This window comes from Paroedura picta, chromosome 2 (genome assembly GCF_049243985.1).
Source record: "Paroedura picta isolate Pp20150507F chromosome 2, Ppicta_v3.0, whole genome shotgun sequence".
Lineage (NCBI taxonomy): Eukaryota > Metazoa > Chordata > Lepidosauria > Squamata > Gekkonidae > Paroedura > Paroedura picta.
The window spans coordinates 131,767,107-131,791,082 of NC_135370.1; the positions used below are offsets into that span (position 1 = coordinate 131,767,107).

At 42.3% G+C, this 23,976-nt stretch overlaps 1 protein-coding gene across 1 annotated transcript in view; it reads right to left on the reverse strand.

Annotated features, from left to right (window-relative positions):
* The window catches only part of LOC143830361 (cytosolic phospholipase A2 beta-like), a 64,613-nt gene that overhangs the window by 20,093 nt on the left and 20,544 nt on the right, over positions 1-23,976 (reverse strand). The window contains exons 3-11 of the mRNA XM_077322783.1: positions 20,055-20,191; positions 15,296-15,427; positions 13,342-13,397; positions 11,778-11,820; positions 11,545-11,608; positions 10,194-10,321; positions 9,255-9,359; positions 6,879-6,916; positions 5,008-5,143 (exon numbers count right to left, since the gene is read on the reverse strand). Coding sequence (XP_077178898.1) covers positions 5,008-5,143; positions 6,879-6,916; positions 9,255-9,359; positions 10,194-10,321; positions 11,545-11,608; positions 11,778-11,820; positions 13,342-13,397; positions 15,296-15,427; positions 20,055-20,191 — 839 coding nt within the window. The remainder of the gene's footprint in view (positions 1-5,007; positions 5,144-6,878; positions 6,917-9,254; positions 9,360-10,193; positions 10,322-11,544; positions 11,609-11,777; positions 11,821-13,341; positions 13,398-15,295; positions 15,428-20,054; positions 20,192-23,976) is intronic.

Below are 23,976 nucleotides of genomic sequence, written 5' to 3' on the forward strand. Positions count from 1 at the left end.
GGAAGCTGTATAATTTCTCGCTCCAGCACACTTCCCAGCAAAGGTTTTATAAAAGTATGGCTGCCTTCCACGGGTAACACTATCCCCCCAAAAAACCCTCTTGCTTAATGAAGTCATTGCATTTAATTGGTAGGGAATGTTGTGTCATATAATTTGTCCTCTATGATGACCAAACAAATTAATTGCTATTGTCTGGGAAAATACTGATACCCAGAACAAGTTCCATAACTGGCACAACATAAGCATGCATGGCAAAGAGAGGCTCAGCAGAAAGAAGAGCAACAATTATCCAAGGTTTCCAAGGTTTAAATTTACCTAGGAGTGAGTGCTAAAGAACTTACTGCATGAGGGGAGCTGAGGATTATGATCAAGTATAACGAAGCAGCCCACATAATGCGTAGAAGCCAAGGGTAAATGAAGATCTCCACTATTTGGCTCTTATTTCCAGTCTAGTACCATTCATGTTACAGTCTTCTACATTACTAGCAAAAGGTCTGTACTTCATATTCAAAATTTATTTATTTTATTTTGGAGCTTTTATTCAGCTCTACCTCAACAGAATATCTAGGCATTTCTGCACATCAAAAAAAAATAGCATTACGCCAGCAGAATGGAGTAGTGCTAAAAATTATCACTCCTCCGGACATTCCTCACCTTCTTATTATGTCTCTTTTGTCTGCCACCTTTTCACACTTCTTACACTCCACCTCGCCTGCTAGAAATGGCAGAAGAGATCTATGCGCTTTACACACGACTCTTTTCTGCCTGTCAATCAATCCTAGCAGCCAATCCCTTCTCAATATTTTAAAGGGCTCAGGGTGCCCGCTAATATTTTTTAATTCAATACTTCTCTGTTTAAATGCCTATGCATCTAATTATAGATGCATATCGCTTTTTGAATGTCATCCCTTATGGAATCAGTATAGTAGACTACAGCAGGGAAAAGAGGGAGGGATGTGTGCCTGCACAGATTACCACTCAATTAACAATGATTTCAGGTAAGTGCAATCCTGTTTTCATCTTTGTAGCTCCTATGCAGTCCCATATGGGAGAATAGCTAGTTCATTAACCAAGAAAGATGTGGGTTGGATCAGCAGAAGTTTGACTGCAAGACCACTTTTTCCACAGCTGTCTCCCTACGAGAGTTGACATTCTTGGAATGGTGATGATGTTAGCCATTCAGTTGTGTCCAACTCTTGCAGATCCTATGGCTCAGCTCTGGCCACTGTCCATTTTGACTGTGTCTAACCTTCATGTTCTTTGCTGGCCTGGTTTCCTTTTACTACTGACCAATCCTAGCATAATTGCTTTCTCCATTGTGTTGAATCACAAGATATGGCCAAAGTGAGCCAGAATTTCATGATTTTGCCTTCTATCAGGCTTTATGCATTCTAACATTTCCTTGTTTGTGACTTTTGCCATCCATGGAATCCACAGAAGCCTTCTCCGGCATCAGAGTTCAAATCAATTCTCCTCTTATCTGACTTTTTTATCATCAAACTTTCACATCCATAAGTAGCTATTGAAAATATGACATATTGGACTAATCTACATTTGTTAGTCTGGTTTATGTCCTTGCTTTTCCATGTTCAGTTCAAGCTTATCATTGCTGAGTGACCCAGAGTAATTTGATGTTTTAATTGCACACTACAATCATCACTCTTATCAATTTGTGATCTAAGAAAAATGAATTCTTGAACTCATTCAATCTCTTCACCATCAATTGTTATTGTTACATGTCTGTTTTTTTGCAGTGGTCATTATTTTTCTTTTTAATGTTTAAGAAGAAGCTAAACTTCTTGCTTTCTTTGTTGATTTTTGTAATCAGCTGTTCTAGGCCTTCTTTTGTTTCTGATTAGAGGAATCCATGGAATACTGTCATACAAATGTCAAGGGCATTGACCAGTTGGCTGCCTTGCAGACATCACCAAGAGGTAGCCTGATTAAGAAAGCTGCTCATGACCTCATAGAGTGTGCAGATATGATGATTGGACAGTTCTTTCCTGCTTCAGTGTATGCTCTTCTAATTGTGGAAGCTATCCCTCTATATGTATCTCATTACAAACAGCAGAGCTCTTCTAACATCTAAAGTGTGTAGTATCTTTTCTGATATTGAAGTCAGGGAAGGGGGGGACAGGAGAGGAATGTCTTGACCCAGGTGGAAATGGCAGACTACTTTTGGGAGGAACTCCAGGCTTGGTCTCAGCATTGCTTTATCTGTATTGGCCTTTATGGAGGCAGGGTTGCAACTAAGTGAGCCAAGTTCTTCCATTCTGCAGGCAAAGATAATAGCCACTAGAAATGCTATTTTATATGACAAAAAAGATGTCAGACATTGCCATTTGTTCAAATGGCTTATACATCAATCTCGACAAAACCATAGACAAATGCCACTGGGAGACAGGGTGCACAACAGTTGGGTACAAATTCATTAAACCTTTAAGAAACCTCTTGGACTCTTCAGCAGAGAAAACTGAGGAAACCCTGTCTGATTTATAGAATGCTGATATTGCATCCCGGTGGATCTTAATGGATGAAGTCACTAGACAAACCTTTCTCAAATTTACCATGGAGTAGCCCCTCAAACATTCTTCAGGCTTTAACTCCAGAAGTGATACCAGCTGCTATGCCCCCAGAAGCCACATATTTACAGTGTAACAAAAATAGAGTCCAATAGCACCTTTAAGACTAAATGAACAACCATCATAACTGTGGAGATATAAGGCAAAAGCAAATTGTAACAATATATCCACAGTTATGATGGTTGTTCATTTAGTCTGAGGAAGAGTGCATGAAGAAAAGCTCACACCTTGAATAAATCTTTGTTGGTCTTAAAGGTGTTATTGGACTCTGTTTTTTGTTGTGCTACTTCAGACCAACATGGATACCCACTTGAATCTATATTTACAGTATGCATGACATCACTAGTAAAATAAAATGCTTTTTAAATAAGAAGTTACTTTCATTTTTGTATGGGCAGTACCTTGTCTGGGCAAAACAAAGAAGCATTCATTTCAGCTATCATAAAGTCCACTATGCAAAGCAGCAATTCTCCTCAGGGGAAGTTATCTTTGTGATTTGGAGATCACATGTAACTTTGAGAGCCAGGTGAATTGTGTCAAACCCAAGGGAGAGTGAAGTTCATTGTTGGGGAAACAGGATTATCAACACCGAGGCAACAATCAGTGTCAAAGTTAAGGTGAGTAGTAAGGCATAGTGCACATGCTTGGCCTTTTTCCGGGATTTTTTGTAAGCAGCTCCAAGGCCGATTGAGTTGTAGTCAATTTTTCCACAAGTTCAAGCAATAAGGGAGGCAGTATCAAGCATACTAATGAGGTTCTTGTTCTTTTCTCTAAGGTTGGCCGCTTATTAGAAATCAGTTCTGGAGCCCTCAACACTTTCACCTGAAAAGTTGTCTTAAGTCTAGCCAATCTACCCTCTCTTGCTTTTGGAGTGACGTGGCAGTAGGTTGTGCATGAGGCAGCATTGTACCTTTCACACAAACATAAAAGGCATGATTTGTGCTAATCATTCTGAGCCATTTTAGCCCTACATTCTTTGCATTTCTTAAAAAGCACCATCCTGCCCTTTCTGTGTCTAATGAAGAAAAGAAAATTATGTCTGAAGAACTTTGAGATGTCATTGACAGAGCTCACCAAGTATCATCCTCACCTTAAAATGGCAAGAAGAGAACTGAAAAAAGAATCAGAGTCCAGTGGCACCCTTAACACCAACAAAGATTTATTCAAGGCGTGAGCTTTCAAGTGCAAGCATTCTTCCTCGGGCTTGCACTTGAAAGCTCACACCTTGAATAAGAAGAAGAAGAAGAAGAAGAGCTGGTTCTTATATGCCGCTTTTCCCTACCCGAAGGAGGCTCAAAGCGGCTTACAGTCACCTTCCCATTCCTCTCCCCACAACAGACCCCTGTGGGGTGGGTGAGGCTGAGAGAGCCCTGATATCACTGCTCGGTCAGAACAGTTTTATCAGTGCTGTGGTGAGCCCAAGGTCACCCAGCTGGCTGCATGTGGGGGAGTGCAGAATCGAACCCGGCATGCCAGATTAGAAGTCCGCACTCCTAACCACTACACCAAACTGGCTCTTAAATCTTTGTTGGTCTTAAAGGTGCCACTGGACTCTGATTTTGTTTTCTTGTGCTCCTTCAGACCAACACGGCTACCCAATTGAAAAAAAAGAATGTCTCCCCCTCCTTAGTGATGTGATGCTTTGGGTGGGAAAGACTACTCTGAAGAAAAATCAGCATTCCTTTCCCACAGGGCACTGGAGGCCCTAACGTATGCCAGAGGAGGGGTGGGATGGTGGCAATGCGTTTGTGAAGATTTGCCCTGTTGACATGCAAGCACTGACCCAAGTGCACCCATCCCATGCGTAATCAGTCCCGGAGTCTCAAAGCGGCTTACAATCTCATTCCCTTCTTCTCCCCACAACAGACACCCTGTGGGGTGGGTGAGGCTGAGAGAGCCCTGATATCACTGGTCAGTCAGAAGAGCTTTATCAGAGCTGTGGCGAACCCAAGGTCACCCAGCTGGCTGCATGTGGGGGAGTGGGAAATCAAACCTGGCTCACCAGATTAGAAATCGCTGCTCTTAAACACAACACCACCACACTCCCTCTCATAACCATTCATAATAAAGTTCACAGGAATATATGCTGCCTTAAAAGCAAGAAATGCAAATAACATAAACAAAATTCTTGTGGCACCATGAAGACTAACAAAATGGTATTCAATTGACTCAAGGGAATTAGGTCAAGGATCTTATCTAGCGGATGTGTTTTGCTTTCTTCTTTGCTTTGTGGTTTATACAATTTAGTAAAAAACAAAAATGTTTTTTCCAAAACCCCACACACATGAAGTTTCTAGTTCAACAAGATTATAGACAGTCCTATTTTAAAAGCAGATTTGTATAAAAAATAATTCTGGTTATCCAAACATCTGTGTCACCACATAGTTAAGGTGTTCTTCAGATCATCAGGGATGCTAACACACACCTCGTGCTCAAGTAGATTTCTTCTCAGGTAAAAAAGCTTACTCAAGGCATCTGCAACCACCTTCTTTCTTTTGCACAGGAAATCCTGCTCCTCAGCACATAGCTTGTATCCCAAACGCACATCAAGATCCTGAGGCCTGCAACAGAGATATGGAAAAAATGTAGTTCCTGGAAGGAGCCAGAAATCAGGCCAGTATAGCATCTACTTTCCGTTTCTCCTCAGTTGAAGAAGGACAAGACTGAGAGAGTTATGTAAATAAGTTGCTACCACAGATTTAAAGTTTGTTCAATGTCTGAGAACGTTTTAATATAAAGACAAAAATAAGACACCTTGAAACACAGTAGCAGTGGTGACTGCATCCTAGACAAAAGGCCAGAAATGTAGGTGACAGATTGACAGTCATTGGACTCAAAATGAACCACAAAGGGGTTCTACCTGGCTATGGGGTTGTGTTTTTTTCACTGTTGTTTCTGCAGCTGTTGACAAGGAAAAGGCAAAGGGATTTTCATATGGCATGTTTCCTTTTTTAAAGTCCCCCTCCCCCTGTGTGCAAGGACTTTAAAAATATAAATAAATCAGCAATTGGCATACTGTTACAGCATAACAATCTATCAGATTCTCTGAACTTCCAGATTTCATTTTTAAAGTAAGTCTCTAGCCTTTTTTGTCAAAGAGATGCAAGGGGAAAAAAATATTACCATAATGAAATGAGATAGAGACTTACTTTCTAAGAAAATAAAATCTGAGGATTTAGAGATTGCATCTCTGATATACAACCAAGATTTGCAGGGCTGAATGCTCAAGTCAGCTATGTATCTGCATACAAAACAATGTTAAACAGATGGGTCTGTGCCACTGATAAACAGCTTTTATGGTGCCACCCCATCCTGTACACCATTGCCAGCTTTATATAGGCCTGTTCTATATACAGATGACAAATGCAAATGTGTGCTGATATGACAGCCCTTTGAGACATTTCAAAGTACTTATGCATGTCTAAAGGACAGTGAGATTGCACTTGTTGGCCTCAGCCCCAATTGTTCATGCATGAGAACACTGTATCTTTACAGAAGTGTGAAAGTAAACTCTGTATGCATGATCAGTACCCTGTTCGAAGAATTCCTGATCTCATCATCATCATCATCATCATCATTATTATTATTATTAAATTTATACCAGTTTTCCTGCAGCCCTGACCAACAGGCTACTGAACTACATCAGTGTTGGAGGTGCGGAGAAGGGGAAGGAAGTTAATCCAGCAAAATGCTCACATCTACACTTGCAATACTGTGGCTTCCAGAGCACTTTTTTCAGATATAATGAGTTATATCCACTCCTGGATATCACATAGAAAAGGTAGTGTCACCATGGACTCAATCATGGGCGTTGCAGGGGGGAAATTTAAAGTGCCCAAAATCAAAATGGAAATCGAATAAAGTATGTGTGTGTGTGTGGTGGTGGGGGGGTGTTATTCAGGCTCAGACAGGATAAAAAGCCAGTGCAGACTCGACCCAGGCTATAGAGATCAATTTCCCTTGAGGAAATGCAATGTCCTCATTAAACTCCACCAACACCAGACACTGCCCCCAAATCTCCAAGAGTTTTCCAATGAAGAACTAACAACACTTTATGCTAACCAGACCTAGTAGAGAAGGGAAAATGTGTATGTAAAAATGCACTTAGCAACCAAGGTAAACAAGTTTGGAGGGGTGAATAAACATACATTATAAACAAATTCAGAAGACTGCAGAAGACTTCTTCCAGTAAATCTTTTTTTGTTATTTAAGCAGACATAACTCCTTTTCCTTCTGCATATCCTAAAGCTCTTACTGCTGTTAAAGAACACATTAAAGAAAAAGGAGAATCCTTACCAGCCAATGACCTGGAGGTTCAATTCCAAAGCCTCACCCTGAAACCAGAGGATATCCATATGAAAACATCATAAAAGTGCACATGTGGAGTGCTTAGCATGTTATTTAAAAAAAAAAACATTTTCTCCTTAAAATACTGATTGACAGGCAAGAAGCCTCACTTTGATTACTGAAACTGAGTAGCGGTTGAAGGGTTAAATCCTCTCTTCCATCCAAATCAGGATTTCATGTCCATATACAATATAGCTATTACAGATAGCTGGATCTTGGTCACATCCGTTCAGCCTTAAGCCAGTAAATGTACTCTAACAGAGAGATATATTGGATCTAAAAGTAGTGGCACCTTGAAGACCAAATAAGTTTTATTCAAAATATAAGCTTTTGTGTGCATGCACACATCATCATATATCTGTATGCACAGAAAAGTGTATACTTTGAATAAAACTTTATTCTGCTGCTGCTTCAGATCAACAGAGCTACACATCTCTATGGGTGCATCTAGTTGAAGCATAACATTAATTTCAGTCTCCTTTCTGTAAAAGATGGAACTGTATCGGTCTGCTTCACAAAGTTGTAATGGGACTGAACAAAGCAAGACTGTACTACTTTTCAATGTACACACAGTGCTTTAATTTCTTAATAACACTGTCGACAAGAAAATATTTTATGGCCATAAGCTACCCCTGCTCTTAGTTATTAGATTTCTGATCAAGTCACTTTGTCTTCTCTGATGACTCACTGCCTTATTTCATGAGGCTTAGTCTCATAAGCCACCCAAAATGTATGTCAGAAATTCCTTACAAGTTTTGACTACTATTATAAGAACATAAAAGTTGATTAAGTATGGTGGCAAACTTAAAAATGGGGCTCAGGCAAGCAAAACATCTGGTCTATCAACGACTTATGGATATTGAGCTGCAAAATGAGATGGCCCTACTCCCAAGCCCATATAGGTTACTAAAGTTCTACTGCACCATATCTAACACATATCACCTTTACTAAATTTCAATGGGCTTTTTTGAGAGCTCAGTTCAATGCATTTCCATCAGCACTGCTAAGTGGAAGACTGCAGTGTTTGCCTATAGAGTAGCGGTCCCCAACCTTTCTCAGGTCAGGGATTGGCTCCGGGGTGAGGGGAGAGCTAACAGCCCGGGTGCAGCGAAAACGTGCACGCTTAGTTGCCGCGCATGTGCGTTTTTGCCACCAGGTGGCGCTAACGTGCATACGCGGCAACTGCGCACATGCGTGTTTGCGTCACCTGCGCCTGCCTCTTCCCTTCCTTCTCGCTGTGGGCGGGGGAGGCAGGCGCGGCTGCTGGCGTCCCGGTACCGTGACCTTTGCGGCCCGGGGGTTGATGACCCCTGTTATAGAGGACCGACTATGCCCTTGCAATTCAGGTGCAATTGAATCAATTGCCCACATTATATTATACTGTGACTTTTAAAGGTTGCCAGAAGCCATTTAATCTTGCCCTTGCTATCTAGGTTCCCTGGATTTACAGATGATCATCTAATTAACATCTTGTTTTCCGATAAAGATAATTGTGTTTCTTACATGGTGGCGAAGTTTTGCTACACTGCCAACAGAGTGCGGAAATCTTTGGTTACTGTTGATGCTGAGTGACCTGACTGTCAAAATGCTGTATTAATGTTTTGTGCCTTTGTTTACTCCCTGATGCCGAGTGTCCTGACTGTTAAAACGTTGTAACAGTCTATGTGGTTTGTAGATACTTTGATGCTGGTCAATGACTGTAATAAATAATCATCATCAAAATATGGTGGCAGTGAATGGCACTGCATGGCCATCCACTGGCAATCCTTTGGATGGTTCATCAGTAGAAACAACACAGATTTCATTAGGGTGAATAGCACCAGGATGCATTTGAGAACACCACTAAGATCTGAGCTTGTATTTTGGCTGCTTGTTATACAGCTGACATATAGAATATTCCTTTTCGACGCAGCAGCCATCATGAAATTAGCTAATATGTGCAGTTATTTTATACACATTTATATTATGTGTTTAAGTAGGGTGACCATGTTTTGAAAAGCAAAAAAGGGGACATATTTCCCAAGTGACTACTTCAAACAAATGATCACTATGACAAATCTCATTTACTATTTAAGATGTGATAATTGCAACTAAGAATAATCCTAACTTTACAGCCCAGAAAGAGGACATTCATCAGTTATTTTTTAATGCCTAAAAGAAGAGGGACACCAAGAGAAGAGAAGACCTGTCCTCTTTTTTTAAAGGGCATTGGGTAACCCTAGCTCCATGACTGCGGTGTAAGGGTTTAAGGCAGAGGTGATGGTGCTACTGAGCATCACCAGTGTTGAGCAAAGCGAAAGATAAGACAAGAGAATCAACACTTACATTCTCCGTTGGCAGGGCTAATTTGATTTCTTGTCCCACTGGAAGGCACTTCAATGGTACGATTAAAATGTAATTGGAATCATGGCCCCCTGTACTTTCAACACCCTACGGGAAGAAAAAGAAGATTTTCACATGATCACACAAAATGTATTCAATATACTAAAAAATGAACATTTCTGATGGTGATAGATTTAAATCTGTTGATCTTCCAGGCAATGACATTTATCTTTTCCAATTTTCAGCCTTCCTTTAAACCAGTAAATGACTTCCCAAGGCATCCGCAGAAAGAGCCTTAAGATTTGCACTGCAGCCCAGAAAATGCAACCCTTGGGTGCATTTCATCTGGCCCAGCAGATATGTTTTCATTTAAAGAAACTAGGTGTTTATGGACTAACCCTACAGTGATCCTAGGCCACAATTCCCATTCGTCATCACATTAAAAGATTTTGCCATGTTGAGCTCAATTTCCTTCATAAGAGAATACTGAGGAGAAGCAGGAGTTGAGCTATTCAGAAGCAGGAATTGAGCTATTCAGCTCTCTCTGTTACAATGTCACTTTATGGTCCCTGCAATGTTTCTATCAAGTCCTTGATTTTTCTCTTACTTTGAATAGAACTAAAGAACCATTTGATTCTACTTCAGTGGCATTTCTCCTTTCCAAATGGATCCTTGCAAAAGAAGAGCACACAGTCCTCCCAGAAAATGACCTTTGGAGACTAGCCACAGAGAACTTCTGTTCTCCTTTGCTTCCTCCTATCCGGGGGCAGAGCCCTTTTATTCCCTGTAAGTAGAATAGTTAGGGCTCTGGGGATGGCTAGTTCAGGGGCCCATTTAATCCATTAAAAAAATTAGGGCTATTTAGGGAGAACACTAACTCCCCCACCATTTTGGAGTCATTTGGTTTTAAAACACTACCCCCCCCCCGACCCCCGCCATTACCTGAAGCTTGACTTTTAATATAGGTTCCCAGTTCTTTACACAGTGGAATCGGAAACAATTTAAACCTTTGGTTGTCTTCTGTGTACCTTCATAAGACTCTTGAACTGTAAGTACCATAGTTTTCTTGGCTGAAAAAAAAATCATGTTTGGTATTTGTGGCTCCTACACAAGTTATATTATTTTGTTCCAAGATAATGTTACATGTCAGTTGGTAGATTCTGTCATCTCTATTTGATACTGTTCTGTGGTATCCTGATGGATACAAATTTAGCTTACATCCTTTTCACGCTATCTTTCTGCATATATGTGTTTGGCTCTGGATATTATATGGTACTTCCCTCTAAACATAATGAGAGGATGTAAAAAACAGGTAAATCCAAGTATACTATTCCTACCCTATATACACCAACAATAATATTCAGACCATATTTAGTTTATTATACCAGTTGATATTTATGTTCATTATTATTACCTATTAAGGAAGTGACATTGAAGTGGCCTACAAATTAAAAGATGTGCTTGATGTCTCCCCCTCCAAAGTACTTTCCTGGGGGCACCTTTTGTGAGATCCATTACTCGTGTCTCCTAAGTCCAATATTCACCAAACTTGTGAGCAGGTAAGGGAGAGTCAGCTAGAGATGCCCCATGATTCTGGAGTCTCTAGGATGGAAGGGGTTGCCCCTGTGTTCTGAACTTCCCAAACTGGCTTGGTTCAGTGTTTGTTCAGGTTGGATCTCAAACCCAAACCCAAACCGAGTTTTCCCAGTTTGTGCCGATCCCTATACCTAACCCTCACATGCTTGTGTTACCCTCACATGCTTGTGTTACCCCAAAAAATGAGTCTTTTGGAGCCCATGTTGCTGACACAGTATATAGCTCTTCCTCCAGCCAATATTCAGGTATTTAAAGAATATCCAGCAAGTTTTCAATTATGAGAAGAATGTTTGTAAGCAAATTAATTTCAGATCTAATTCAGCTTGATCTCTTCTACACTAAACTATTCTCTTGGGCTGCATTAGCTCCTCTTCCCTCTTGCTCCTTTCAAATTAGTTGTAAATGATGACCTGGATCCTAAGGTGCTGTTCAGTTGGCACTGCAGCAGTTTCTTGGACAGAATGACTTTACAGAGGAGAGGGTGATTTTTCCCAATTCTCCCCTCCTCTGCCAACTCAACTCCTAGTTTGCTCATGCACAGTTTTGCCAGGTTCACCAGTCGGAAGGAGCAGGACTGGAGCAGGGGAAGAGCCCTGCAGGGAGACAAGGAAATTGCTATTGGCTTGCACCACTCAGGATCCACAAACAGGCTAGAAGGACACTAGCTGCTGACTACATGCCTCGGAAAGAGACCAACCTCTCAAAAGCTTCTTATTCTCAACCTCGTCTATTTTCACTTCCAAGATGGAAAGTTCGCGGGCCTGTGAAAATAAAAAGTACAAATGAAGTATTCATACAGCTAAAGTAAACACAGCACTTATTTTGCTGTATGTTTTTATCTCTGTTCTAAAAAAAAATCTCTCAAACAGCAGCTACAACTCAAAGTACACATGAGTTTTTTAAAAACTTAATAATACAAAGCAATCTTACCACCAAGACCCCATTTGAAATCAGCTGCTCAGCAGATCCTGAACTAAAAGGAGTGAGAGAAAAAATGCCCAAATAAGTCTGGACTTGTTTCAGTTATCAGCATTTTATAACATACATCTTTGGAAGTATATGACTTTCTTAACACTACGAGAGCCAAAGCATATGCTTGCAGGTAAACCTGCTCTCTGATCAGAGATATTAATAATATTCCTAAAGGGGGGGGGGCATATTAGCCAGGCATATAGCAAAGGTATTCTATTACCATTTGAATGACAATTACTATTTGAATACACTCTATTGGCTCAAGAATGTATAGGGGCATGACAACTCTTCCCCCACTGCCAACCTCTGTGTTCGGTTCTGGAGGAAGGAGATCAGCCACTGGAGGATTGTTCCCCAAATCCTCTTTCCCGATGAGGTGGTAGCTAACAACTCATGATCAACCATGTCAAATGCAGTCCGCAGATTTAATAACAGCCGAACCGCCCCAATTCAACTGGTGGCAAAGATCATCCATCAAGGTGACCAGCATGGTCTTCAACCCGTGGCCAGGACAGAAGCCTGAATGGTATGGGTCAAGCACCGAAGCTTCATCCAAGGATGCAACATTGACCCTTTCCAGCTTCAGAAATGATGACCATGACTGAATAAGAAAACAAAGGTCCATAAGTGGCTTCTAACAGAGGTCCATAAGTGTACATTGCACTCCTCCATTATCTCTGATATTATTATGGGGGGGATGGGGTATTTTCTCTTTGCCGCCATGTTGGTATTAATGTTTTACTTGGGGTTTTAATGGGTTTTAATGGGGTTGAGATTACTGTCACCTGCCTCGAGCCTTCTGGGAGAGGCGGGAAATAAATCAAAATATAATAATAATAATAATAATAATAATAGTAGTAATAATAATAATAATAATAATAATAATAATAATAACCATGAGGTATAGATGAAATACTATGTCTGGGGCAGTGATGCTCTGTATTCTTGGTGCTTGAGGGCAACAGTGGGATGGTTTCTGGTGTTCTGGCCCCTCTGGTGGACCTTCTGATGGCACCTTAGGTTTGGCCACTGTGTGACACAATGGTGGACTGGATAGGCCATTGGCCTTATCTAACATGGTTTCTTTTATATTCCTATGCTTTTAAAACCAAAATGGAAGACTATAGTATTTGAGCACTTAGTTTTCTGAGCACTTTACTTGTGTGAACTCCCCAGTCACCATATTCCTCCTGCACCACCAGAGGATGTTTTTATTTTAAATGGTAATTGGTACTGATGTTGACAAAATATTCAAAAACTCCATACTGAATGCAAATGTTCTAAGACTGCCATCTTTACAGAAAGGTCATACAAGACCAGATGTGGGAAACACTGAAGCAAATGTTTTAAGTCTGAAAAGTGAACAACGATCCATTGACAGACAAAAATGTGAAAATGTGGAAAGCTACTAAAACAAAGAGATTTACAGAAACACAGATGTCAAAAAAAAATTAGGAACAATCCAAGATCAATGATTTGTTATTATTTTTCTTACCAATCTTGCATCTATAAAATCACTTACCTTGCTGCCAATCTGAATTCCACTTCCAAACATTCATGCTTATAACAGTCTTCTCTCTGACAACATTAAGGATCAATTACTGAATGACCACCTATGTTACTCAGTACAGAATTCTCAGTAAATCAGAGCATAGTTTACCAAGCTGTTTCACTGAGCTACCAACTAGGCATGTTCAAGAAAAAAGATCAGCATTGGGGGGAGGGGGGGGTTGGTTATATTGGACCAAAAAAGTACTGGTATCAGTATTGGCAGTATTTGGGAATACCACCTATTTTTTATCCATTATACCCTATGACACTGTAACAAATCCACATAGCTAGGAGCCCAAAGGAAAATCTATAGAACCTAGGAATCTCTAGTGGAAGAGGGGCCCTCCTGAAGGAGCAGGTGGGAGTGACCTAGGAGGATTTAAGGAAGAGAATTCTAAAAGGGTAGTTAGTCAGTGTGTGGCATAGACTAGCACTTAGAGTCAGTCCGTGAAAGTTGAAGAAGTCAGAGAGTGAGACTTGGTATTGGAGAGGAGTCTGAGATGGAGGTTTGGTAGAAGAGATATAGGAGATCCTCTGGGCCAAACAAGGTCATGTGTCTTAGGAAGATGGGAAGTTGACTGCCTCAGTACTCACAGACAATACAGGCTACTCACAGGTATATTATGCAGCACAGAAAAATCTCAAAAAGACTGCCAAAAACAACTTCTTATTTTTTAATTCTTAACCTGGCACCATTTTCACAATGTAAAACCCATCATATTATTTCATTTTTGCATTGTAAATGCTGCCCACAGTTCTGGCAGCATTTTTTCAGAAAGGCTTGTGAAACTAGTTTTATGGACACTTTTCTTGTGTTTTGGAACTGAGGATGGTCTTTTTCTGATGCATAAGTATTAGCGAGTATTTGGTCTCCTCCTCTTTTCTGCCCACAGTCACTCATCTTCCAATGGGAGTTCAAGCACCTGCCTTTGTCAACGATCCCGTGAACATGCCATTTGCCCTGGCAACTGAGCCAACTGCATTGCATTGCATTGTGAATTAGTAAAAATGACCCTGTGGTATGCATGGCATTTCTTCCATAGCCTTCTGCAAATACTGACTACAAAGCTCTACCTCTGATCAGTGACCATGGGGGGTGGGGGCTTCTGTGAAAGTTTACCAGGCTGGTGAAGCAGAGGGGTCTGAAATGCCAGTTCTGGGTAGCAGGAGAATGAGAAAGCAGAACTGCTTCAGACTATGGGCAGAGGCTCCCATTTTTGGCTCCCCAGTGATTTAAAAAAAAAACCTTCAAAGAGGAAGGATGGTATGGTGGGGGGCTTTAAATTTGCATGGGAGACTGCAGTACAAGCCCAGAAAATGTCACAGAAAATCTCTGCAGTGAAAGTAAAGGGTAAAATTTTAGTGGCAACTACATCTATTGAAATCAATAGCAATTGTTTATGTTGAACTGAAATTGTAAAATATTCCCACAAATTCCTGTTAGAAGGAATCAAATATTATTTGGAATGAAGGAAAAACTAGACCAAAATGTAGCACTCAGAATATAGTATCTATTTATCTTAATGCAGAAAATGATGTATATTTGTTCCTATTTGAGAATGCTGCATGAAAAGCAACATGCATTTGAAATACTTATGTCTCATTGCTCTATCCAAAATTTCTCTGAAGCCATTCACAACATGACAAACGACAACAAAAACTAAAACACAAAAAAAAAACAATTAATGATGATAACACAAAAACAATGGGGGCATAAAAATGTACCCTGGTCTCATACTGTGTACAGCTTTATTGTTAGTATATTGTTAGAATGATGCTCAGAGGCAGATAACTAGCAAGTGGAAAGGTTATAAAACTAGCAAGACGTTATCCCTGAAAGTTATATATCTTAGCAGGCTAGGTGACACATTTTGAGCCAGTTGAAGCAGGTATTCTCAATTTTCTGTTAATTTTTTAGCTCTTACCTCTGGTCTGAAGCAGAACAATTCCAGGACTGTATCTCCAGGCTGGACTCTTGTTACGTCAAAATAAACAATAAATATTGAATCATCTTTGCTGAATGGATCATCATCACACAGCTCCAACCTTATGATGTTCTGGGACAAAGGGGAAAGAATGTAAGAATTTTATTGTCCTTTCAACTGAGATGGTAATCCATAAGAACATAAGAAGAACCCTGCTGGATCAGACCAGTAGTCCACATAGTGCAGCATGCTGTCTCACACAGACAGCATTTGAGACATACCTTGTTTTAGCCTCACTTTGGATTTCCGTTGGATGCTGCAAGGTGGCACTTTCCTTTCTGCAATTGGGCTTTCCTTCCCTCATTTCCCAGGCTAAAATTCATAATATGTTTTCCGCATGGGGAGTTGGAAGGAGGCAGCCTCCCAGGATGCTATGCTCTCTTCTCCTTTTCCAAAACTTTTTTTCCAAAATGATGCCTGCTTGCATTTTTCTTTTCATTACACTCCTTGATCCCACCATTCTGTGCCCTTGATTGTCTTCCCCCTCCCCTCAAGTATACTGGATGTTTTTTTTTTAACAAATGCTGCTGCTGCAGTGTAACAAGCAAGAAACAACATTGTAATGTAAGCTGACCATCTTTCCCGCCTTTGGCAGGGCAGTCCCGCATTTGGGGCATATGCTCCGTGTCCCACGGCATTCCCTATATATATATATATATATATATATATATATATATATATATATATATATATATGTATATATATATATATATATATATATATATATATATATATATATATATATATACTAGATTTAAAGCCCATTTTAATTTTAAATAAAATGGGCGCTAGATGGGCTGGGGGGGAGAGCCCGTCCCCGGCAGAAGCCGGAGAGAAAAGGGGGGTGGGGAAAGGAGGCTTCTGTCGGGGCGGAGATCTCCCTCGCGACTGCGAGGGAGAGCTTGGCCCTTGAAGAAGCTGGAGGGAAAAGGGGGGTGGGGAAAGGAGGCTTCTGTCGGGGCGGAGATCTCCCTCACGGCTGCGAGGGAGAGCTCGGCCCCGGCAGAAGCCGAAGAGAAAAGGGGGGTGGGGAAAGGAGGCTTCTGTCGGGGCGGTGATCTCCCTCGCGGCCGCGAGAGAGAGCTTGGCTCCGGCGGAAGCCGGAGGGAAAAGGGGGATGGAGAAAGGAGGCTTATGTCGGGGCAGAGATCTCCCTTGCGGCTGCGAGGTAGAGCTCGGCCCCGGCAGAAGCCGGAGGGAAAAGGGGGGTGGGGAAAGGAGGCTTCTGTCGGGGCGGTGATCTCCCTCACGGCTGCGAGGGAGAGCTCGGCCCCGGCAGAAGCCGAAGAGAAAAGGGGGGTGGGGAAAGGAGGCTTCTGTCGGGGCGGTGATCTCCCTCGCGGCCGCGAGAGAGAGCTTGGCTCCGGCGGAAGCCGGAGGGAAAAGGGGGATGGGGAAAGGAGGCTTCTGTCGGGGCAAAGATCTCCCTTGCGGCTGCGAGGGAGAGCTCGGCCCCGGCAGAAGCCGGAGGGAAAAGGGGGGTGGGGAAAGGAGGCTTCTGTCGGGGCGGTGATCTCCCTCGCGGCCGCGAGAGAGAGCTTGGCTCCGGCGGAAGCCGGAGGGAAAAGGGGGGTGGGGAAAGGAGGCTTCTGTCGGGGCGGAGATCTCCCTCACGGCTGTGAGGGAGAGCTCGGCCCCGGCAGAAGCCGAAGAGAAAAGGGGGGTGGGGCCCACAGAAGGCCGGCTCCCGCCCCCACCCTCCCCAAAGGCTCCCACGGCGTTCTGTCAGCCCCGGGAGTGGGCTCGCCGGGCGAGGCTGCTGCCGGGACCCACAGAAGGCCGGCTCCCGCCCCCCCGCTTCCGGGGCCGACAGAAGGGCGGCTTCCGCCCCCCCACCCTCCCGAAAGACAGAAGAGCGGCAAGGGGAGCTTACCGGCGGGTGAGGTTCGAGGGCGGCCATCTCAATGGTGAGGCAATGGTGGCCAAGGAGGCAATGGGGAGGCGCCTCCCCATTGCCTCCTTGGTCCAGGATTGGTCCAAGATTGACACTCAGAGGAGCGAATCAGGAGCCGCTTTTTTTTATCCCTAGTTTTTATCCCGGAGTTTTTATCCCGAGTTTTTATCCTCCCCCCAAGGCCTTAGTGCTTTATTTAGTCCGTGGCGCCCATGGCGCCACGGGCGGTTTTAAAATATATATTTTTAACATATTTATTAATGATCTAGATGAGGGGGTGGAGGGACTACTCATCAAGTTTGCAGATGACACCAAATTGGGAGGACTGGCAAATACTCCGGAAGATAGAGACAGAGTTCAACGAGATCTGAACACAATGGAAAAATGGGCAAATGAGAACAAGATGCAATTTAATAAAGATAAGTGTAAAGTTCTGCATCTGGGTCAGAAAAATGAAAAGCATGCCTACTGGATGGGGGATACGCTTCTAGGTAGCACTGTGTGTGAATGAGACCTTGGGGTACTTGTGGATTGTAAACTAAACATGAGCAGGCAGTGTGATGCAGCGGTAAAAAAGGCAAATGCCATTTTGGGCTGTATCAACAGAGGCATCACATCAAAATCACAAGATGTCATAGTCCCATTGTATACGGCACTGGTCAGACCACACCTGGAGTACTGTGTGCAGTTCTGGAGGCCTCACTTCAAGAAGGATGTAGATAAAATTGAAAGGGTACAGAGGAGAGTGACGAAGATGATCTGGGGCCAAGGGACCAAGCCCTATGAAGATAGGTTGAGGGACTTGGGAATGTTCAGCCTGGAGAAAAGGAGGTTGAGAGGGGACATGATAGCCCTCTTTAAGTATTTGAAAGGTTGTCACTTGGAGGAGGGCAGGATGCTGTTTCTGCTGGCTGCAGAGGAGAGGACACACAGTAATGGGTTTAAACTTCAAGTACAACGATATAGGCTAGATATCAGGAAAAAGTTTTTCACAGTCAGAGTAGTTCAGCAGTGGAATAGGCTGCCTAAGGAGGTGGTGAGCTCCCCCTCACTGGAAGTCTTCAAGCAAAGGTTGGATACACACTTTTCTTGGATGCTTTAGGATGCTTAGGGCTAATCCTGCGTTGAGCAGGGGTTTGGACTAGATGGCCTGTATGGCCCCATCCAGCTCTGATTCTATGATTCTATGATATATATATATATATATATATATATATATATATATATATATATATATATATATATATATATATATATATATATATATATATATATATATATATATATATATATATATATTGCCCGTGCAGCAGGCAGCCCACTAGACAGCCCGGGCTCAGAAGGCCCCTGTGCAGGCGCCTGGTCTCAGGAGGCCCCTGCGCAGGCACCCGGGCTCCGCGGTGGGGCTTCCCCACCAGCTCTGCTGCCCCCTTTTCCTCCAGGCGGCCTTTTCCTCCAGGCCTCCCTGTCTCCTCCAGGACCAGACCTTGAGTCTTCCCTTGACCCTGGCCGCTGCCGCCCTTAGGCAAGTCAGGGAGGGAGGGGGAGGGAGGGAGGAGGAAGGGCCCCCTGCCACCACTGCGTGCCGCCGCCCTTCTAAGCGTTGGGGGGAGAGAGGGAGGGAGGGCCCGCCTGCTGCCGCCGCAGTGACACATCCCGCCTTGCAGGGCCAGATATCTGGTCACCATATTATAATGTGATCACTCCTGTTTTGGAACAGATTTTTGGAACAGAGGGAGGGAGGACGGAGGGAGGAATAGTGATGTGGAAAGGAACATGCATAAATGACTCAAAATGGTAGCTATGGGGTGGGGAATCCAAATGCCCATTTCTCCATTGGGAAACCCTGAATTAGATTCCACCTTGAAAAATGTAACCACTGTAACTGGGAATTTCTAAATCATCCATTATGCCTGGAAAGTAGGTTTTAATGTGAAACTTGATGGAAAAGTCAGACCTTTAAAAATGCAAATCCAAGTGGTATTGCTAGTGTGGAAATGGTCACGATGGCCCACCAGTTCCTCTGGAGGGTCAACAACAGGGCATAGAGTCCAATGCCTTCCCCACGCCTCCCGGCTCTGGGATTCACAGGTTTAGTGTGTTATGGGAGAGGGAGAAAAACTTATCTTTGTCAACTCTCTCTACCCCATGTATAATTTTATAAACTATTGTCATGTCTCCCCCCCCCCCCTTAGTGGTCTCTTTGCCAAACTGAAAAGTCCCAGACACTTGAAATAAAAGCCACATATACAGTCATATTGGTTTGGGGGGGGCTTGTGACATTTTTAATCAAATGCCAGTAAACAGTTGTAGCAAGGAGAGGGAGAAGATGCATATGAACTGAAGGAACAGAAAGATGCGGGAAACTTATCATGCACAATGTTCTGTACAACATTTGGAAACAAAAAAAAAGACAATGAGGAATGTTTACAATTACAGTTCAATTCAGGAAAAAGATTAGGTAATTTAGAACTCCAAAATCTAGGAAAAAATTCATACAAAATTAATTTTGGAAAAAATCCTATTAGATATATAACATATTTATCACTCTCTCTCCTCCTCTGTAGATACAATCTGTAGTCTTATCTTCCCCTCTCTGTCTGCCTCTGGTATGTGTATCTGTGCACAAAATTACTTACATAGTGCATGGCTGTTTGTAGATGGAATTCTAACATTTTAAATATCCTTCTCTTGAAAATTACTAAATGAAGCAGCTTATGTTATCTACCTTGGTCCGACTTGTTAAAGGCTCTATGGCATAACTGGCCTTCCAGAAAAGTGAAGGACTCAATTATATAACTTTACCTTGATCTCAGGTTGAATTCTATAGTAGAAGGTCTCATTCCAGACTGGACTGTCAGAGTTTTTGATGGTTTGGGTTCTAAATTTCTCTTGAGTTGCTGTTGGCAGACTCAAGGTCACGTAGCAATCAGATGCAGAAACTGTAGCAGGAAATGAAAGAGCCTGTTTGTTAATTTTAATTTGTTAAAATAGTGATATGTTGCCAACCCCAGTGTTTAAGGCTGCTTTCAAAGGCCTGACCAGCAGGCAAACAATTAAAACCAAAAAATCAATTAAGAATATCACTCTCACCTTCACTATAACACAGTTTTACTTATTTATTTATAATGTCCCTTACAACATGATTCTATGGACTAGAAACACTTTGACCTACTCCAAAGTACAATCAAGCTGATTACAGTAGCTGGTGATAGTCAACAGTTTTGCATAAATGTTTTGCATGATCAAAACTACCTGGATAGGCAGGTCCATGCCTGATGGTGTGAACTTTTGATCTCCTGAAGCAATATATTTTTGCAGTCTCTGTGGAATCTCAAACACCTCATATGCTTCTCCTTTCACTGAGGAATTGCATTACAAGTGACATAAGAATGGAGAATTTGTGCCTCAGTTACCAGTGATTTGGTTTACCCTGAGGATGGAACTAGATTTTACAAGAGAACTGAAGCCTGAGATTCAATGCACATGCTGGAGAAAATAAAGATTCAATGGTTTGGAAGTCATCTCCCCAAGAAATAATCCCATGCTACTCCCACGCATGAGTAGTCCAATCACCTGAGTGTTTTTCCCCTTCTCCCCATTGTTACTCCCTTCTGTCAGGCAGCATGATGCTGCATGAATGTAAGAACATGAGCCAGGCTGTATCAGACCAGGGGTCTGTTGGGTTCAGTGTTTTGTTCACAACCAGATGCCTCTAGGAAATCTACAAGTAGGATGACTTTCTTTATCATTCAGTATATAACTTGTGCTACATCTGGTGTTATATATTTAGTGGAAAGCAAATATAAGTATATAGACCTTTAAGAGTACGTATCCTTGAGCTTGGTGTAGTGGTTATGAGTGCAAACTTCTAATCTCGTGGGCCGGACTTGATTCTGCACTCCCCCACATGCAGCCATGCATGTGGGCTCGCCACAGCATTGATAAAGCTGTTCTGACCGGGCAGTGATATCGGGGCTCTCTCAGCCTCACCTATATCACAGGGTGTCTGTTGTGGGGAGAGAAAAGGGAAGGCAAATGTAAGCCGCTTTGAGACCCCTTCGGGTAGAGAAAGCGGCATGTAAGAACCAACTCTTTTTTTTTCTAAGCAATCTCAGAAATTATTGAGCCTCAGCGCCAGTGGTCCAACACTTTAGAGCGACTCAACAAACCATGAAAGATCTTTGGTTTTATGGCAATGAGAAGATTACAGTGTCCAAGGAACATCTGATATCTGCCCTAAAGAGAAGAAAGACCTTTTGGATATTCATTTGTGGGACTTTGGAACCAGCAGGCTTAAATTAAGAGATTAACTGGATGTGAGTGTAAGTACAAAATGCTGTAGCTGTTTTCTCTGACCATTTCTGCATGGAGGCATAAAACGCACGTCCCCTCCTGCTTGCAAATGCAAAATAGGAAACCGCACAGGATACTCCTCCCACATTATCCTGCTGCCTCGTTGTAGCTTTTCCCTTCCCAATGAGATGGCAGAAAAGCATAAAGTGTGGACAACCCACACTTCTCTCCCCACTCCTCAGGTTGCCAATCAACGCAAGCCACCAACCCCTTCATAGCATTTTTGGGAGGGACTCAAACTTTTGTGCCCCCGAGTCCCTAAATTAATTTTTAAAAATACACGAGGGGAAAATGCCACAGCAGTAAAACAGGTTTCTTTAAAAAAAAGAAAAGAATAAACTTTCACTTCCGCATTGCTATGGGATCTCACAACAACAATAAAACATTTCCTTAGATACCTTTTCAGGATACTTTGCATAATGGTCTCTCTTTATGTTTGGGTAGATTTATGATAGGCTGGCCATAGCAAATGAATTTCTATGTTTGTGTGTTCACAATAAAGATTTAAAGCACAGAGCATGGATGTCAAGTTAATAGGGAGTTGGCTGCTATATCACACGCCCCCCCCCCTTTCCCTATTTATTTATTATTTGTTTATTATATGTATACATCACTCTCCCCAAAGGCTCAGGGAGGTTTACATCAAACAGGAATAATAAAAATAACTCAGTTTATAATAATACAATAATAACAATAGCAACATTATGGAACAATAGAACACTGGGGAGAAGAATAAGTCAACACATACTGATCACTCAATGGGATGGGTGAGTCTGCAGTGATGGTTGTAGGAGGAAGGCTCAAGGAGGCAATGAGAAGCAGTGGTTCGGGTTGACCTCAACCAAATGTCTGGCAGAGGAGCTCCCTTTTTCAGGCCCTGCGAAACTGTTCAAGTTCCGTCAGGGCCCTGATCTCCTCTGGGAGCTTGTTCCTGCTTGAAGCTCTGCTTGTGGTCATGTGGGCTTCCTTGGGGCTAGGGACCACCAAAAATGTGGGTGGAATGTAAGGATCTTTGAGGTGTGTGGCCTTAAAGATGATAACCAAACCTTAGGCCTGATCCAGAATTTGACTGGAAGCCAGCACAGGTGCTAGAGGATTGGGTTGAATGTGGGATCTCTGAGGTGTTGCTGTGAGGACCCTGGCAGCTGCGTTCTGGACCAATTGCAGTTTCAGAATCTAAGTCAAGGGCAGGCCTGCATACAGTGAGCTGCAGAAGTCCAGTCTAGAGGTGACCATCACATGGATCACTGTGGCTAGGTGTTCCAGGACCAAGTAGGGCACTAGTAGATTGGCTTAGCGAAGGTGGTAGAATGCCAGCCGTGCTACCATCATGATCTGAGCCTCCGTTGAGAGGCAGGCAACAAGAAAACACAAACAGGAATGTGTTTTAGCTGCCCAATACCAATATTACCATGCACAATGAAGAGAACATTTTATTTGTACTGAGGGCACATCATTTTGCGGTCCCGTTGTAATGCGAACTATGCCATTTTTAGAATCACAGAATCATAGAATAATAGAGTTGGAAGGGATCTCATGGGTCATCTAGTCCAACCCCCTGCACTATGCAGGACACTCATATCCCAATTGCTCATCTACTGTAACCTGCCACCCCTTTGCCTTCACAGAATCAGCCTCTCCATCAGATGGCCATCTAGCTAATGACTGATAAATAGACATCTTCATTCATTGACACTGGTACTTTAAAGTAAGTTTTATGATTTTGTAATTTCTTCTGTTATGTATTAGCTTGGATTGTTTAGAATTACAGTATTTCTATCTTTTACAGGCTCTTACTTCAGAGCTTTTATTGGCTGGTATACATATCTCATATGTGTAATGAACTGGTGTGTGTTAAAACCAGACCTTTGAAGAAGGCCCTATAAGGGCCAAAATGCATCAGTTCATATGATGCATAGCACACTGTTTTACAATAGCCTATGGGCTGTATATATGTTCTTAAGGTTTTTTAAAATTGTGCAGAATAAAAGTTATATAATTTTAACATTAATACAAACATTAAACCTTTGAAGGTCCTGACTGTCATCAGTTGGGTTTTTATAGTTGCAGTTCCAGGTATTTTTCCCCCCTTTTGTTTTTTGTTTCTTGTCTTAATGGTGTCTGAATTATTTGTACTACTATAGCTAAATGCAATTGATACTCTCTTCAGTCCAACAGGCAAAGATCCTAAGCTGATAAAATCAGAAAAAATGAAGTCTCCTCACACACAAGGCATTCTTGAAACCAGAGCTCTGTGGAGCAGAACTACTCCATTTATCTTTCCCACTCAATCTTCCCTATCTTAGAAAGGGAGGAAACCATAAGGTGAGAAAGATCCTCAAAGCTGTCCCATCCTAGGCAATATAGTATC